Source organism: Oncorhynchus keta, unplaced genomic scaffold (genome assembly GCF_023373465.1).
Source record: "Oncorhynchus keta strain PuntledgeMale-10-30-2019 unplaced genomic scaffold, Oket_V2 Un_contig_496_pilon_pilon, whole genome shotgun sequence".
Lineage (NCBI taxonomy): Eukaryota > Metazoa > Chordata > Actinopteri > Salmoniformes > Salmonidae > Oncorhynchus > Oncorhynchus keta.
In genome coordinates, this window is record NW_026288052.1 from 147550 (window position 1) to 165382 (window position 17833).

The 17833-nt window shown below is 47.4% G+C and overlaps 1 protein-coding gene and 1 long non-coding RNA gene across 2 annotated transcripts; one reads left to right on the plus strand and one right to left on the minus strand.

The window, feature by feature from the left end:
• Positions 1-1895: 1895 nt before the first annotated feature.
• Positions 1896-2478, plus strand: LOC127925034 (uncharacterized). The gene is made up of 3 exons (XR_008119576.1): positions 1896-1968; positions 2149-2238; positions 2329-2478. It is a non-coding gene; the product is annotated as an uncharacterized LOC127925034 (long non-coding RNA).
• On the minus strand, positions 1959-17589 carry LOC118379225 (uncharacterized). Its single transcript, XM_052509765.1, has 6 exons — positions 17385-17589; positions 14822-15174; positions 14538-14611; positions 14200-14278; positions 4608-4788; positions 1959-4521 (listed from the first exon to the last, which is right to left on the minus strand). Exons 4-6 carry the CDS (start codon positions 14247-14249, stop codon positions 3955-3957), a joined length of 798 nt encoding a protein of 265 aa, XP_052365725.1. The 5' UTR covers positions 14250-14278; positions 14538-14611; positions 14822-15174; positions 17385-17589; the 3' UTR covers positions 1959-3954.
• Between the last annotated feature and the right edge of the window lie 244 nt (positions 17590-17833).

Genomic DNA, 17833 nt, shown 5'->3' on the forward strand with positions numbered 1-17833 from the left:
ATAAATGCAGCGTTGTCAAGTGAACATGTGAATAAATAAACAGGATTTCTGTCTGTCTGTGAGTGGACTCTTCTCTCAGGGTGGTCTTTAGAGTCTCTCACTGAGCCATTTAAAGGATTAAGTTGTCCCTAGAAGCTGATCTACGGTCTGTTTGGTATTCTATCCCCTACCGGTTAGGCCATTGAAATGTGATTTACTGTTTACCGGATAACCCGCTTCACATTTCTCCACACAGAATAAAACCCAGTTGTGGTTCATTAGTTTCAGTCATAATCGATCTTCACCCAAAACACCTTGCATCCGTCTTCACAAACAGATTGTGTCATGTTGATGGATTGACATTGAATAGATTCTAAACCTCTTTAGACTTCAGTAGAGGTCCCTGCCACGTCCTCTTAGATGTTATTCAGCTCTAGAGGTCATTCAGTAGTCTAATGATTATTCCTCACTTCTATCCGTAATGCCTCGATCTATTGAACTGTCTGTCTGCTGTTATTCAGCTCTAGAGGTCATTCAGTAGTCTAATGATTATTCCTCACTTCTATCCGTAATGCCTCGGTCTATTGAACTGTCTGTCTGCTGTTATTCAGCTCTAGAGGTCATTCAGTAGTCTAATGATTATTCCTCACTTCTATCCGTAATGCCTCTGTCTATTGAACTGTCTGTCTGCTGTTATTCAGCTCTAGAGGTCATTCAGTAGTCTAATGATTATTCCTCACTTCTATCCGTAATGCCTCGATCTATTGAACTGTCTGTCTGCTGTTATTCAGCTCTAGAGGTCATTCAGTAGTCTAATGATTATTCCTCACTTCTATCCGTAATGCCTCTGTCTATTGAACTGTCTGTCTGCAGTTATTCAGCTCTAGAGGTCATTCAGTAGTCTAATGATTATTCCTCACTTCTATCCGTAATGCCTCTGTCTATTGAACTGTCTGTCTGCTGTTATTCAGCTCTAGAGGTCATTCAGTAGTCTAATGATTATTCCTCACTTCTATCCGTAATGCCTCGGTCTATTGAACTGTCTGTCTGCAGTTATTCAGCTCTAGAGGTCATTCAGTAGTCTAATGATTATTCCTCACTTCTATCCGTAATGCCTCTGTCTATTGAACTGTCTGTCTGCAGTTATTCAGCTCTAGAGGTCATTCAGTAGTCTAATGATTATTCCTCACTTCTATCCGTAATGCCTCTGTCTATTGAACTGTCTGTCTGCAGTTATTCAGCTCTAGAGGTCATTCAGTAGTCTAATGATTATTCCTCACTTCTATCCGTAATGCCTCTGTCTATTGAACTGTCTGTCTGCTGTTATTCAGCTCTAGAGGTCATTCAGTAGTCTAATGATTATTCCTCACTTCTATCCGTAATGCCTCTGTCTATTGAACTGTCTGTCTGCTGTTATTCAGCTCTAGAGGTCATTCAGTAGTCTAATGATTATTCCTCACTTCTATCCGTAATGCCTCTGTCTATTGAACTGTCTGTCTGCTGTTATTCAGCTCTAGAGGTCATTCAGTAGTCTAATGATTATTCCTCACTTCTATCCGTAATGCCTCTGTCTATTGAACTGTCTGTCTGCTGTTATTCAGCTCTAGAGGTCATTCAGTAGTCTAATGATTATTCCTCACTTCTATCCGTAATGCCTCTGTCTATTGAACTGTCTGTCTGCAGTTATTCAGCTCTAGAGGTCATTCAGTAGTCTAATGATTATTCCTCACTTCTATCCGTAATGCCTCTGTCTATTGAACTGTCTGTCTGCTGTTATTCAGCTCTAGAGGTCATTCAGTAGTCTAATGATTATTCCTCACTTCTATCCGTAATGCCTCGATCTATTGAACTGTCTGTCTGCTGTTATTCAGCTCTAGTCTAATGGTCATTCAGTAATGTCTATTGAACTGTCTGTCTGATTATTCCTCACTTCTATCCGTAATGCCTCGGTCTATTGAACTGTCTGTCTGCTGTTATTCAGCTCTAGAGGTCATTCAGTAGTCTAATGATTATTCCTCACTTCTATCCGTAATGCCTCTGTCTATTGAACTGTCTGTCTGCTGTTATTCAGCTCTAGAGGTCATTCAGTAGTCTAATGATTATTCCTCACTTCTATCCGTAATGCCTCTGTCTATTGAACTGTCTGTCTGCTGTTATTCAGCTCTAGAGGTCATTCAGTAGTCTAATGATTATTCCTCACTTCTATCCGTAATGCCTCTGTCTATTGAACTGTCTGTCTGCAGTTATTCAGCTCTAGAGGTCATTCAGTAGTCTAATGATTATTCCTCACTTCTATCCGTAATGCCTCGATCTATTGAACTGTCTGTCTGCTGTTATTCAGCTCTAGAGGTCATTCAGTAGTCTAATGATTATTCCTCACTTCTATCCGTAATGCCTCTGTCTATTGAACTGTCTGTCTGCTGTTATTCAGCTCTAGAGGTCATTCAGTAGTCTAATGATTATTCCTCACTTCTATCCGTAATGCCTCTGTCTATTGAACTGTCTGTCTGCTGTTATTCACTGGAAGCATCATCTCTGAGGAGATTCCAGGAATATCATTCCAGGAATATAACTATCCTTAATCCCCAAATCTTATTTCACCTGTCCTTCTAACCATCCTCTCCTCGTCACATCTCACCTCCACCCACCTGAAACCCAAATATCCCTAAGCCAACAGTGTTTCGATTAAGTTTGCATAGTGGCATTTACCTTTTCTTAAGTGGAGTAAGAGAGTATAGCATTCGGTCAATCAGAGATCCAATATTCTATAAACAAGCGATGGGCTTTAAGAGGTGCTGACCAACCTTCCAATCTACAACCACTATTTGTGCAAAAACATCTGATTGTTGTTGAACTGTGATTATGATTCACAAGGACACATTCTGTCCTCATGTAGTAATAACTGTAGTCTCTCAGATATCATTTTCATTAATGGTCCTAATTGCGTTTAGGTAGTTGCAAAAGATCCATCATTAAGGAAACTCATCAGCACCTAAAACCATGGCTGCAGTCCAAATTCTAATGAGAGTGTGATGATCGGAGGCAACGTCCTGAGTGGAAATCTGGAAGTTGAGCTTAAAAACAACCAACCCACAGCTATTTATGTATCTAGCAAGCTAACGTAGCTAGCTAGCTACAGTTATCCATAGCTGGCTAGCTACAGTTATCCATAGCTGGCTAGCTACAGTTATCCATAGCTGGCTAGCTACAGTTATCCATAGCTGGCTAGCTACAGTTATCCATAGCTGGCTAGCAACAGTTCTCCATAGCTGGCTAGCAACAGTTCTCCATAGCTGGCTAGCTACAGTTATCCATAGCTGGCTAGCTACATTTCTCCATAGCTGACTAGCTACATTTCTCCATAGCTGGCTAGCTACAGTTATCCATAGCTGGCTAGCAACAGTTATCCATAGCTGGCTCGCTACAGTTATCCATAGCTGGCTCGCTACAGTTATCCATAGCTGGCTAGCAACAGTTATCCATAGCTGGCTAGCTACAGTTATCCATAGCTGGCTAGCTACAGTTATCCATAGCTGGCTAGCTACAGTTATCCATATAGCAAGCTAGAATCATCATTTTGTCTGACAGGCCAAAAATGCAGCCGTGATGAGTGAATGTGAATTTCGCGGCCACCGGAGTATGATACATGACTACAATTTGCATTGAATTGTGGGTCATATAAACCCCGCAAGTGATCAAAGTTCTTCACTCGCTCCCTCGAGCTAAATCGAGGGCCGAGGGGGCAACGTTAGTGAATTGGACCTCCACTTAAGATGGCAATCAAACTGCATCCGGTTTCAAAGGGGATTCCCCCAAGGGAGAGTGGCTGGTGCGAGGGCTGAGGGCTGAGGGGCTAAACATAAAGTGTTTGCACTGCAGCCCATTTCTAGCCCTGACTCTCCCTATCACAGCAGCTTTAGCATGTTGACGTAGTCACACTAGCCTGCTGGGCGGAGTGTGCTCAGTGCATCAGGTCTATAAAGGGGCGGGGTTAACCCTGCTCTTACACTCCCCCCTTTTCAAAGGCTTTGCCGTGATTGAATGAGCCTGGACCCGCCCCTGACAGGTCTTTACAGTCTTTTTCCCAGTCTTCCCGGCAACAGGCTGGCTTTGGCACCCGATTGGCTGCTGCTGGCTTTGGAGGTTGTTGAAGGGTGTGGTGGAAGAGATTACGCTGTCCTGCATGGCTGGACCGCCCCTGGTGGTGGGAGGTGGCATGACAGGCAGCAGCTGTTTCCCCTCAATTGGTTTCCAGGGAGAAAGGATGGGCACTACAAGGACCGAGGTGGGACCGGGCTCAGAACAGAGCCCCGCTTTGTTGCTTGATGACTCTCCCTCTCTCTCTTTGCTGTCCTCATCTTCCTCTCTCTCATTCTCTTGGTTGCTGGTGGGGTCCTGGGGGTGTGGGGGTACCCCTGAAGTTGCCGAGGGGACGTCTCCCCCCTCCTTCCTCCTCTCCTCTCCTCCACCGGCGTTGAGCCTCTTAAAGAGTACAGGAGGAGGGGTGTCAGAGTCTGTGTCTGACCAACTCAGTCTGCGCTTCTGGAGGGAGACAGAGAGAATGTTGTCAGCCACAACTTATCAACATATTATTGTGTGCGCGCGCGTGAGTGTTTGTGTATTCTCACCTTCACAGGGATGTGCGACTGGTCTCTGTGCCTGTGTGGGGGGGTGCTGCTGGGGCTGTCCCGGGGGGATAGGTGAAGGGGGAAGAGGGTAGGGGCAGTGGGTGGGGCCAAGGGGGACACCTGTGGAAACCACATCTTCAGCATCGTCTCCACCTGGAGAAGAGTGTTCATATACTTTTCCCTATGGAGAATGGAGAGATAGAGGGAGGAGAAAATGGAGAGATGGAGGGAGAGAGGGGAGAATAGAGAGATAGAGGAGAGAATGGAGAGATAGAGAGGAGAGAATGGAGAGAGAGGGAGGAGAGAAAGGAGAGAGAGAGAGGAGAGAATGGAGAGAGAGGGAGGAGAGAATGGAGAGCGAGAGAGAGGAGAGAATGGAGAGCGAGAGAGAGGAGAGAATGGAGAGACAGAGGGAGGAGAGAATGCAGAGATAGAGAGAATGGACAGATAGAGGGAGGAGATAATGTAGAGATAGAGGGAGGAGAGAATGTAGAGATAGAGGGAGGAGAGAATGGAGAGATAGAGATGGAGAGAATGGAGAGATAGAGGGAGGAGATAATGAGAGAGATAGAGATGGAGAGATAGAGGGAGGAGAAAATGTAGAGATAGAGGGAGGAGAGAATGGAGAGAATGGAGAGAGAGATGGAGAGAATGGAGAGATAGAGGGAGGAGATAATGAGAGAGAGGGAGGAGAGAATGGAGAGATAGAGGGAGGAGAGAATGGAGAGATGGAGAGAATGGAGAGATAGAGGGAGGAGAAAATGGAGAGATGGAGGGTGGAGAAAATGGAGAGATGGAGAGATTGAAGAGATAGAGGGAGGAGAGAATGAGAAATAGAGGGAGGATAAAATGGAGAGGGGGAGAGGAGAGAATGGAGAGATAGAGGGAGGATAGAATGAAGAGAGAGGGAGGAGAGAAAGGAGAGAGAGGGAGGCGAGAATGGAGAGATAGAGGGAGGATAGAAAGGAGAGAGAGGGAGGAGAGAATGGAGAGAGAGAGAATGGAGAGAATGGAGAGATGGAGAGAATGAGAGAGAGGGAGGAGAAAATTGAGAGATGGAGTGATTGGAGAGATAGAGGGAGGAGAGAATGGAGAGATAGAGAATGAGAGAGATAGAGGGAGGAGAGAATGAGAGAGAGGGAGGAGAGAATGGAGAGAGAGAGAATGGAGAGATGGAGAGAATGAGAGAGAGGGAGGAGAAAATGGAGAGATGGAGAGAGGAGAGAATGGAGAGAGAGGAGAGAATGGAGAGATAGAGGGAGGAGAGAATGGAGAGATAGAGGGAGGAGAGAATGGAGAGATAGAGGGAGGAGAGAATGGAGAGAGAGAGGGAGGAGAGAATGGAGAGAGAGAGGGAGGAGAGAATGGAGAGAGAGAGGGAGGGAGGAGAGAATGGAGAGAGAGGGAGGAGAGAATGGAGAGAGAGAGGGAGGAGAGAATGGAGAGAGAGAGGGAGGAGAGAATGGAGAGAGAGAGGGAGGAGAGAATGGAGAGAGAGAGGGAGGAGAGAATGGAGAGATAGAATGGAGAGATAGAGGGAGGAGAGAATGGAGAGATAGAATGGAGAGAGAGAGGGAGGAGAGAATGGAGAGAGAGGGAGGAGAGAATGGAGAGAGAGGGAGGAGAGAATGGAGAGATAGAAAGGAGAGAGAGAGGGAGGAGAGAATGGAGAGAGAGGGAGGAGAGAATGGAGAGAGAGAGGGAGGAGAGAATGGAGAGATAGAGGGAGGAGAGAATGGAGAGAGAGGGAGGAGAGAATGGAGAGATAGAGGGAGGATAGAAAGGAGAGAGAGAGGGAGGAGAGAATGGAGAGAGAGAGAATGGAGAGATGGAGAGAATGAGAGAGAGGGAGGAGAAAATGGAGAGATGGATAGAGGAGAGAATGGAGAGATAGAGAGAGGAGAGAATGGAGAGAGAGAGAGAGAGGAGAGAATGGAGAGAGAGAGAGAGAGGAGAGAATGGAGAGATAGAGGGAGGAGAGAATAGAGGGAGGAGATAATGAGAGGATAGAGGAGAGAGCATGGAGAGATAGAGGGAGAGAGAGAGATGGAGAGAGGAGAATGGAGAGATGGAGAGATAAGGGAGGAGAGAATGGAGAGATAGAGGGAGGATAGAATGGAGAGATAGAGGAGAGAGAATGGAGAGAGAGGGAGGAGAGAATGGAGAGATAGAGGGAGGAGAGAATGGAGAGATGGAGATAGAGGGATGGAGAGAATGGAGAGAGAGAGAGAATGGAGAGATAGAGGGAGGAGAGAATGGAGAGATAGAGAAGAGAGATAGAGGAGAAAATGAGATGGATGGAGGGAGGAGAAAATGGAGAGATGGAGAGATTGAAGAGAGAGAGGGAGGAGAGAATGGAGAAATAGAGGGAGGATAAAAGGAGAGAGGGGGAGAGAAGGAGAGATGGGAGAGAGAGAGGAGAGAGAGAATGGAGAGATGGAGGAGAGAGAGGAGGGGAGAGAAAATGGAGAGATGGAGAGAATGGAGAGATAGAGGGAGGAGAGAATGGAGAGAGAGATGGAGGAGAGGAGAGAGAGATGGAGAGAGGAGAGAATGGAGAGAGAGGGAGAGAATGGAGAGATGGAGAGATGGAGAGAGGAGAGAGAATGGAGAGAGAGAATAGAGGGAGGGAGATGGAGAGATGGAGAGATTGGAGAGATAAAGGGAGAGAGAGAGAGAATGGAGAGAGGAGGAGAGAATGGAGAGATAGGGAGGAGAAAATGGAGAGAGAGAGGAGAGAATGGAGAGAGAGGGAGAATGGAGAGATAGTGAGGAGAATGGAGAGAGAGGAGAGAGATGAGAGAGAGATGGAGAGGGAGGAGAGAATGGAGAGGAGGGAGGAGAGAATGAGAGAGAGAGAGGAGAGAATGAGATGGGAGAGAGGGGAGAGAGAGAATGGAGAGATAGAGAGGAGAGAATGGAGAGAGGAGAGAATGAGAGAGAGGGAGGAGAGAATGGAGAGAGAGAGAGAGGAGGAGAGAATGGAGAGAAGAGAGGAGGAGAATGGAGAGAGAGAGGAGAGGATAGAGAAAGGAGAGATGGAGAGATAGAGGGAGAGATAGAGGAGGATAAATGGAGAGATAGAGGATTGGAGAGATGAGAGGGAGGATGGAATGGAGAGATAGAGGGAGGAGAGAATGGAGAGATGGAGAGATGGAGAGATGGGAGGAGAGAATGGAGAGGAGAGAATGGAGAGAGAGGGAGAGAGAATGGAGAGATGGAGAGAGAGAGAGAAGAGGGAGAGATAGAGGAGAGAATGGAGAGATAGAGGAGAGAATGGAAGGAGGAGATAGAGGGAGGAGAGAATGGAGAGAGAGGAGGAGGAGGAGAATGGAGAGAGATGGAGAGGAGAGGGAGGAGAGAATGGAGAGATGGAGGGAGGAGAGAATGGAGAGAGAGGGGAGAGAATGGAGAGATAGAGAGAGGAGAGATGGAGAGATAGAGGGAGGAGAGAATGGAGAGATGGAGGAGAGAATGGAGAGAGGAGAGAATGGAGAGAGAGGGGAGAGAGAGAGAGGAGAGAATGGAGAGAGAGAGGAGAGAGAGGGAGGAGAATGGAGAGAGAGAATGAGAGATGGAGATGGAGAGATAGAGGGAGGAGAGAATGGAAAATGGAGATGGAGAGAGATGGAGAGGAGAGAATGGAGAGAGAATGGAGAGAGAGAGAGGGGAGGAGAGAATGAGAGAGGAGAGGGAGAGAGAATGGAGAGATAGAGGGAGGATAGAATGGAGAGATGGAGTGGGAGGAGAGAGAGGAGAGGAGAGAATGGAGAGATAGAGAGGAGAGAATGGAGATAAAGGGAGATAGAGGGAGAGAGAGAATGGAGAGAGAGGAGGAGAGAATGGAGGAGGGAGGAGAGAATGGAGAGATAGAGGGAGAGGAGAGAATGGAGAGAGAGAAGGGAGGAGAGAATGGAGAGAGAGGAGAAAAGGAGAGATGGAGAGATGGAGGAGAGAATGGAGAGATAGAGGGAGGAGAGAATGGAGAGATGGAGGAGAGAGAGAGAGAATGGAGAGAGGGAGGAGAGATAGAAGGAGAGAGGGAGGAGAGAATGAGAGAGATAGAGAGGGAGGAGAGAATGGAGAGAGATGGAGGAGAGAATGGAGAGATAGAGGGAGGAGAGAATGGAGAGAGAGAGAAGGAGAGAATGGAGAGATAGAGGGAGGAGAAATGGAGAGAGAATGGAGAGATTGAGAGAGAGAGGGAGGAGAAAAATGGAGGAGAGAGGGAGGAGAGAATGGAGAGATAGAGGGAGGAGAGAATGAGAGAGAGATAAAGGGAGAAGAGATTGGAGAGAGAGGGAGGGAGAATGGGAGAGAATGGAGAGATAGAGGGAGAGAGATGGAGAGAATGGAGAGATGGAGGAGAGAATGGAGATGGAGAGAGGGAGGAGAGAATGGAGAGAGGGAGGGAGGAGAGAGAATGGAAGAGAGAGGGGAGAGAGAGGGAGAGAATGGAGAGATGGAGAGAATGAGAGAGAGGGAGGAGAAAATGAGAGATAGAGGGAGGAGAGAATGGAGAGATAGAAAGGGAGAGAATGGAGAGATAGAGGGAGGAGGAGGAGAGAAGGGAGGAGAGAATGGAGAGAGAGGGAGGAGAGAATGGAGAGATAGAGAGGAGGGAGGAGAATGGAGAGAGGGAGGAGAGAATGGAGAGATAGAGAATGGAGAGAGAGAATGGAGAGAGAGGGAGGAGAGAATGGAGAGAGAGGGAGAATGGAGAGAATGGAGAGATAGAGGGAGGAGAGAATGGAGAGATGGAGAGAGGAGGAGAGAATGGAGAGAGAGGGAGGAGAGAGAGATGGAGAGGGAGGAGAGAGAGAAAGGGAGAGAGAATAGAGAGGGAGAGAGAGAGAGAGAGAGGGAGGAGAGAATGGAGAGAGAGAGGAGAAAATGGAGAGATAGAGGGAGGAGAATGAGAGAGATAGAGGGAGAGAGGAGGAGGGAGAATGAGAGAGATAGAGGGAGGAGAGAGGAGGAGAGATGAGAGAGAGAGGAGAGAAATGGAGAGAGAATGGAGAGAGAGGAGAGAATGGAGAGATGGAGAGAGAGAGGGAGGAGAGAATGAGAGATGGAGAGAGAGGGAGGAGAGAATGGAGAGATAGAGATAGAGAGATGGAGAGAATGGAGAGATAGAGGGAGAGAATGGAGAGAGATGGAGAGAGGAGAGGGAGGAGAGAATGGAGAGATAGAGGAGGAGGAGAATGGAGAGATAGAGGGAGGAGAGAATGGAGAGATGGAGAGATAGAGGAGATAGAAAGGAGAGAATGGAGAGATGGAGAGGAGAGAGAATGGAGAGAGAGGGAGGAGGAAGAGAGAGGGAGGAGAGATGGAGAGAGAGAGAGAAGAGAGAGGGAGGAGAGAATGGAGAGAGAGAGAGGAGAGAATGGAGAGATAGAGGGAGGGAGGAGAATGGAGAGAGAATGGAGAGAGAGGGAGGAGAATGGAGAGATAGAGGGAGGATAGAATGGAGAGATGGAGAGATTGGAGAGATAGAGGGAGGAGATGGATGAGAGAGAGAGAGAGGGAGAGAATGGAGAGATAGAGGGAGAGAGAGAATGGAGAGATAGAGGAGGAGAGAATGGAGAGATAGAGGGAGGAGAGAATGGAGAGATAGAGGGAGATAGAAGAGAGAGGAGAGAATGGAGAGAGGAGAGAATGGAGAGAGGAGAGAATGGAGAGAGAGGAGGAGAGAATGGAGAGATGAGAGATGAGAGAGAGGGAGAGAGAGAGGGAGATAGAGGAGGAGAGAAGAGAGGAGAGAATGGAGAGATAGAGGGAGGAGAGAATGGAGAGATAGAGGGAGGAGAGAATGGAGAGAGTGGAGATAGAGGGAGGATAGAATGGAGAGATAGTGGGAGGAGAGAATGGAGAGATAGAGAGGAGAGAATGGAGAGAGAGGGAGGAGAGTATGGAGAGAGAGAGAATGGAGAGATGGAGAGAATGAGAGATAGAGGGAGGAGAAAATGGAGAGATGGAGAGATTGGATATATAAAGGGAGAAGAGATTGGAGAGATAGAGGGAGAGGAGAGAATGGAGAGATAGAGGGAGAGGAGAGAATGGAGAGATAGAGGGAGGAGAGTATGGAGAGAGAGAGAATGGAGAGAATGAGAGATAGAGGGAGGAGAAAATGGAGAGATGGAGAGATTGGAGAGATAAAGGGAGAAGAGATTGGAGAGATAAAGGGAGAAGAGATTGGAGAGATAAAGGGAGAAGAGAGAATGGAGAGATAGAGGGAGGAGAGAATGGAGAGATAGAGGGAGGAGAGAATGGAGAGATAGAGGGAGGAGAGAATGGAGAGATAGAGGGAGGAGAGAATGGAGAGATGGAGAGAATGAGAGAGAGGGAGGAGAGAATGGAGAGATAGAGGGAGGAGAGAATGGAGAGAGAGGGAGGAGAGAATGGAGAGATAGAGGGAGAGGAGAGAATGGAGAGAGAGGGAGGAGAGAATGGAGAGATAGAGAGAATGGAGAGAGTGGAGAGAGAGAGGAGAAAATGGAGAGATGGAGAGATGGAGAGATAGAGGGAGGAGAGAATGGAGAGATAGAGGGAGGAGAGAATGGAGAGATAGAGGGAGGAGAGAATGAAGAGATAGAGGGAGGAGAGAATGGAGAGAGAGAGAGAGAGGAGAGAATGGAGAGAGAGAGAGAGAGGAGAGGGAGGAGAGAATGGAGAGATTGAGGGAGGAGAGAATGGAGAGATAGAGAGAGAGGAGAGAAGAGAGAGAGAGAGAGGAGAGAATGGAGAGAGAGAGAGGAGAGAATGGAGAGATAGAGGGAGGAGAGAATGGAGAGAGTGGAGAGAGAGGGAGGATAGAATGGAGAGATAGAGGGAGGATAGAATGGAGAGATGGAGAGATTGGAGAGATAGAGGGAGGAGAAAATGGAGAGATGGAGAGATGGAGAGATAGAGGGAGGAGAGAATGGAGAGATAGAGGGAGGAGAGAATGGAGAGATAGAGGGAGGAGAGAATGGAGAGATAGAGAGAGAGGAGAGAATAGAGAGAGGAGAGAATGGAGAGATTGAGGGAGGAGAGAATGGAGAGATGGAGAGAAGAGAGAGAGAGAGAGGAGAGAATGGAGAGAGAGAGAGGAGAGAATGGAGAGATAGAGGGAGGATAGAATGGAGAGATAGTGGGAGGAGAGAATGGAGAGAGTGGAGAGAGAGGGAGGATAGAATGGAGAGATAGAGGGAGGATAGAATGGAGAGATAGTGGGAGGAGAGAATGGAGAGAGAGGGAGGAGAGTATGGAGAGATGGAGAGAATGAGAGATAGAGGGAGGAGAAAATGGAGAGATGGAGAGATTGGAGAGATAAAGGGAGAAGAGATTGGAGAGATAGAGGGAGAGGAGAGAATGGAGAGATAGAGGGAGAGGAGAGAATGGAGAGATAGAGGGAGGAGAGAATGGAGAGATAGAGGGAGGAGAGAATGGAGAGATAGAGGGAGGAGAGAATGGAGAGATAGAGGGAGGAGAGATAGAGGGAGGAGAGATAGAGGGAGGAGAGAATGGAGAGAGAGGGAGGAGAGAATGGAGAGATAGAGGGAGGAGAGAATGAGAGAGAGGGAGGAGAGAGAGAGGGAGGAGAGAATGGAGAGAGAGGGAGGAGAGAATGGAGAGATAGAGGGAGGAGAGAATGGAGAGATAGAGGGAGGAGAGAAAGGAGAGATAGAGGGAGGATAGAAAGGAGAGAGAGAGGGAGGAGAGAATGGAGAGATAGAGGGAGGATAGAAAGGAGAGAGAGAGGGAGGAGAGAATGGAGAGAGAGAGAATGGAGAGATGGAGAGAATGAGAGAGAGGGAGGAGAAAATGGAGAGATGGAGAGATTGGAGAGATAGAGGGAGGAGAGAATGGAGAGATAGAGGGAGGAGAGAATGGAGAGATAGAGGGAGGAGAGAATGGAGAGAGAGAGAGAGAGGAGAGGGAGGAGAGAATGGAGAGATTGAGGGAGGAGAGAATGGAGAGATAGAGAGAGAGGAGAGAAGAGAGAGAGAGAGGAGAGAAGAGAGAGAGAGAGAGGAGAGAATGGAGAGAGAGAGAGGAGAGAATGGAGAGAGAGAGAGGAGAGAATGGAGAGAGTGGAGAGATAGAGGGAGGATAGAAAGGAGAGATAGAGGGAGGAGAAAAAGGAGAGAGAGGGAGGAGAGAATGGAGAGATAGAGAGGAGAGAATGGAGAGATAGAGGGAGGAGAGAAATGAGAGATAGAGGGAGGAGAGAATGGAGAGAGAGGGAGGAGAGAATGGAGAGATAGAGAGGGAAGAATGGAGAGATAGAGAATGGAGAGATAGAGAGGAGAGAATGGAGAGAATGGAGAGATAGAGAGGAGAGAATGGAGAGATAGAGAGAGGAGAGAATGGAGAGATGGAGAGAGAATGGAGAGATAGAGAGGAGAGAATGGAGAGAGATGAGAGGGAGAGAGAAGAGAGAGAGGGAGGAGAGAATGGAGAGAGAGGGAGGAGAAAAAGGAGAGATAGAGGGAGGAGAGAATGGAGAGATAGGAGGAGATGGAGAAGAGAGAGATAGAGGGAGGAGAAAAAGAGAGATAGAGAGGGAGGGAGAGATGGAGAGATAGAGAGAGAGAGAATAGAGAGAGGAGAGAAAGGAGAGATAGAGGGAGGAGAGAAAGGAGAGATAGAGGGAGGAGAGAAAGGAGAGATAGAGGGAGGAGAGAAAGGAGAGATAGAGAGGAGAGAAAGGAGAGATAGAGAGGAGAGAATGGAGAGATAGAGAGGAGAGAATGGAGAGATAGAGGGAGGAGAGAAAGGAGAGATAGAGGGAGGAGAGAAAGGAGAGATAGAGGGAGGAGAGAAAGGAGAGAGAGAGGGAGGAGAGAATGGAGAGATAGAGGGAGGAGAGAAATGAGAGATAGAGGGAGGAGAGAAATGAGAGAGAGGGAGGAGAGAATGGAGAGAGAGGGAGGAGAGAATGGAGAGAGAGGGAGGAGAGAATGGAGAGAGAGGGAGGAGAGAATGGAGAGAGAGGGAGGAGAGAATGGAGAGAGAGAGGGGAGAATGGAGAGATAGAGAATGGAGAGATAGAGAGGAGAGAATGGAGAGAATGGAGAGATAGAGAGGAGAGAATGGAGAGATAGAGAGGAGAGAATGGAGAGATGGAGAGAGAATGGAGAGATGGAGAGAGAATGGAGAGATGGAGAGAGAATGGAGAGATGGAGGGAGGAGAGAATGGAGAGATAGAGAGGGGAGAGAATGGAGAGATACAGGGGAGAGAATGGAGAGATAGAGAGGGGAGAATGGAGAGATAGAGGGGAGAGAATGGAGAGATAGAGGGAGGAGAGAATGGAGAGATAGAGGGGAGAATGGAGAGATAGAGAGAGGAGAGAATGGAGATAGAGAGAGGAGGATTATAAGGCTTAGAAAACAACCCTTCTAAGAATAGCATGGACATTAACTTTCCTGTTCTCATCTACTAAACACAGATCCAGACTAAATCCACTTCTCTCTCTAAACATTCAACCTGGACTACTTATTATGAAAGCTCTCTTTCTGCTGTTGTGACAGAATGCTGAAACTGAGTAGTGCAGGGTTGAGTCCAGTATGCACATAAACAGGTGTGTGTGTGTGTGTGTGGCCTTACCCGATGCTGGGTCTCCGTAAGACCCCTACGATCCTCTGGATGCGGTCCATGGCTGCACTCTGCTGGAAACTACTCAGACCTGTCAATCAAATACACAATCCTCCAGTCAGCATTCACTGTAACACTGTCTGACACGCTACAGTCAACACACACACACACCAGACATCCACACACAGACACGAGACACACACACACACCAATACGCCTACAGATGAAAACTACAGACACAGTAGCTGCAGACTAGATCAATACAGACTAGATCAATACAGACTAGATCAATACAGATTAGATCAATACGGCTGCAGCATCACACACCAGTGTAGGAGAATGGTGCTTACCACGGTCAAATCGCCCCCTTCAGTCCATTCAGCAGCTCCAGTAGGGGCCTTACAAATCCCTGCAGCTCAGCACACTGGGAGGGAGGGAGGGAGGGAGGGAGGGAGGGAGGGAGGGAGGGAGGGAGGGAGGGAGGGAGGGAGGGGGAGGGAGAGAGGAGGGATGATTATTAATGGGGTACAGTACTGTGGTCTCTGAAGTTGGTTCAGTCTCAAACATCTGTAGGAAGATGAGTTATATATCCCTGTCTTCCATCCCAATCCCTTCATCTCTCTCTGACATTCACCTTCTGGGCAAAGAGCAGGTCTCCCTCTGTCTTCTCTTTCTCCGTCTCGCTTGTTCTCTGTCTCTCAGCTGTGACCCTGGGGTGATCTCCAGTGACCTCTGAACCCCGTGACTCCTCCTCCTCGCGGTCAGTGAAGCCGTCACACGCCCACTGGGACTCGGGACTCTCTGCCCCGGCACTCCCGTTGCCCCTGACCATGCCCCCAGTGCCGAGGATGACGGCGGGGGTGCGTTCAGACAGGAAGACGTCAGTGTCATCCTCCGCCTGCTCAGAGTGGTTGAACAGGTAGCTGTCACTGGAGCTCAGCGAATCAACAGAGGGCTGGGAGGAAGTGCTGCCCTGTGATTGCATCACTGTGTGATTGGAGAGAGAGGGGGGAAGGGGGAGAGGCGAGAGAGCAGGGGGGTGTGGGGTAAACAGAGAAAAGATTTAGAATAACTGCCAAGTAACAAAATGTGTCCTCTATGACAACAGCCAAATTACATTGTATATTCAACAGAGATAATTAAAAATCCAACCCATATTTATGTTTATTTATTTTCCCCTTTGCACTTAATGACATTTGAAATGTCTTTATTATTTTGGAACTTTTGTGAGTGTAATGTAAACTAATGTTTACTGTAAAAAAAATGCATTGTTCATTTCACTTTTGTTTATTACCTATTTTACTTGTTTTGGCAATGTAAATATATATTTCCCATGCCAATAAATCCCTTAAATTGAAATTGAATGAAAGAGGAGGAGTGACATTGCTGTGGAAATTGCTATAGGGGAGACATTGTTTTTAAATCCTACAACCCCAAAATAATAACAGCAATTCAAAATGGTGGGTCTACCAGTGGCCTAGTTAAACATGATGTGGAGCGTGACTGGGGGTATGCAGTAGGCACACAATGGCAGTGCATGTCTGGCTCCCATTGAGGGGAGAGGAGATGGGGTAAGAGAGAGTGAAACGCGAGGGGGAAGGGTGTGAGTAGAATAAGCAGTAGTAGAATCCAATAAGGCAGGCTGGGTCTCTCTCTCTCCTCCTCGGCCTCCGGGGTTCTCTCTCTCTCGCTCCTCTCCTCTGACTCACTCTTTCTCTCCATCCCCCCTCACTCTGATTCACTCACTATACCACCCCCCTCCTCTGTTTTTCTGTCTGCCTCCCATCTCTTCCTCTCTTTTCCCCCCCTCTGTAGACAGTACCCCCCCCCCCATCTCTCCCCCCCTCTAATCTGGGAGTCCCTGTTGGTTTGTGACCTCAGACTACATTAAGAGGGGTAACAAGAGCACTCTAGTATCTCCACACACACAGGGTCTAACACCCAACACCCAAAAATACACACTTTCGTATATACACCCTCCACGCACACAAATGTACACACACACAACATACCGTTTAACACACCCCACACACACACTGATAAAGTCTCGCCACACACATTCTGCTAGAGAGAAAACCCTCTGTGATAATAGTCCGTCTGCAATGTACACACACAAACAAACACACACACACACAGACAGACACACACACACAGACAGACAGACAGACACACACACACACACACAGACAGACACACACACACACACACACACACACAGTCTTATTAACTCACTTCACTGTTTAATAGTCTGTCACAGAAGTTGTGAGTTTTATAACTACACACACACACACACACTTGTGTAATTGTGTATTTTATTCCTCTTGATTTTTAATGATATATTTTTAACTCTGCATTGTTGGAAAGACAAGTAAGCATTTCACGGTAAAGTCTACACACATCATATTCGGCACGTTACACATTGTATTTGTTTTGATTCCACACACACAGACAGACTTATTCATCCACTTCACTGTTTAATCGTCTGTCACAGAAGTTGGGATTTTTACAAGAGAAGGACCACAGTACACTTGGGTAACATAATTGTAACAATCCTAAAATCGATTATAACAGATTGATTATAACTATGGTGGCTCTTTCCTGGGACTTATGCTTTCCCAATTACGCCTATCATTTGGATAGACTTTGTTGGAATGTAAAGATGAACGTCTGGATGCATGCCAATATTATGTAATACAAAGACGTAACATGGACCAATGGATCAACCCACTGCATCATATGAGCCAAAACCCATACACTCCTCAGCTTTTTTTTTCTCGGTGTGTGTGTGTTGGCCCGGCCCCGTGTAGGTATGTAGGCTGCAGGGGAATTTGACTGTGGTGTGTGTGTGTGTGTGTGTGTGAGGCCCATGATCATGACAAACACAAACATTACAACTGACACAAATGACACTCAGCACAATAATTATACTTATAACGGACACTGACAAATGTAATATATTATGTTAAAGTCTGACGTTGACAAAGGTCAAGCAATTGTTCCATGCTTTTAGAATGAACGCTAGCCTACAGCTCTATAACACTGTATTACATCTACCATCAACGATGTAACAAACCAGGAGTAGCACAACGAACGTAATTAAGGAAACATTGTATCGTGTCTCTGGTATAGCCCATCACAGTCAATTCCGTAAACCGCGCATGAATGTAGCAATGTACATTTTTAAAGAGAACTCTCACCTGAAATATTGCAACAAAATAACAGCAGTAGAACAGGCCACGGTTGCCAGAAACGGCCTTGATAATGTCTATCTCTGTAACCCACTTGGCGATATTTGTCTCACACTCGTTGGAACATCAGGTCCGCAGTCTCCTTCCTCTCGCGATCACCGGACCTTCATTGGTTTGCCTCTTTGCTAGTTCTTTCTATCTCCACCGTTTACGATCTTCAACATGTGCACGGATACACGTGCCCACATTTGTTCGTGCCCTATTGGTTGTTCGTCTGAAGTTACAAACTCTATTGGTGGATCCATGCAGCCAGTGAATTATTTACTGCCTGCTGATTGGTGGGTCAGCGGGGCACTCAAAGCCCCGCCCATGCATGTGGGGCTCGTGGTTAGGGCTGAGTGGGTAGTCTACTCGTGCCTCAGTCAACTACGGCTGAGCGGTGTAAACACACGCACACG

Excerpts from the sequence above, each read along its gene's own strand:
- LOC118379225 (XM_052509765.1), bottom strand. The coding sequence starts at position 14,249 with ATGGACCGCATCCAGAGGATCGTAGGGGTCTTACGGAGACCCAGCATC. Across the intron at positions 4,789-14,199 it reads TTACGGAGACCCAGCATCGG|GGAAAAGTATATGAACACTC; the intron begins GTAAGGCCACAC and ends CATTCTCCATAG. Across the intron at positions 4,522-4,607 it reads AGTCGCACATCCCTGTGAAG|AAGCGCAGACTGAGTTGGTC; the intron begins GTGAGAATACAC and ends GTCTCCCTCCAG.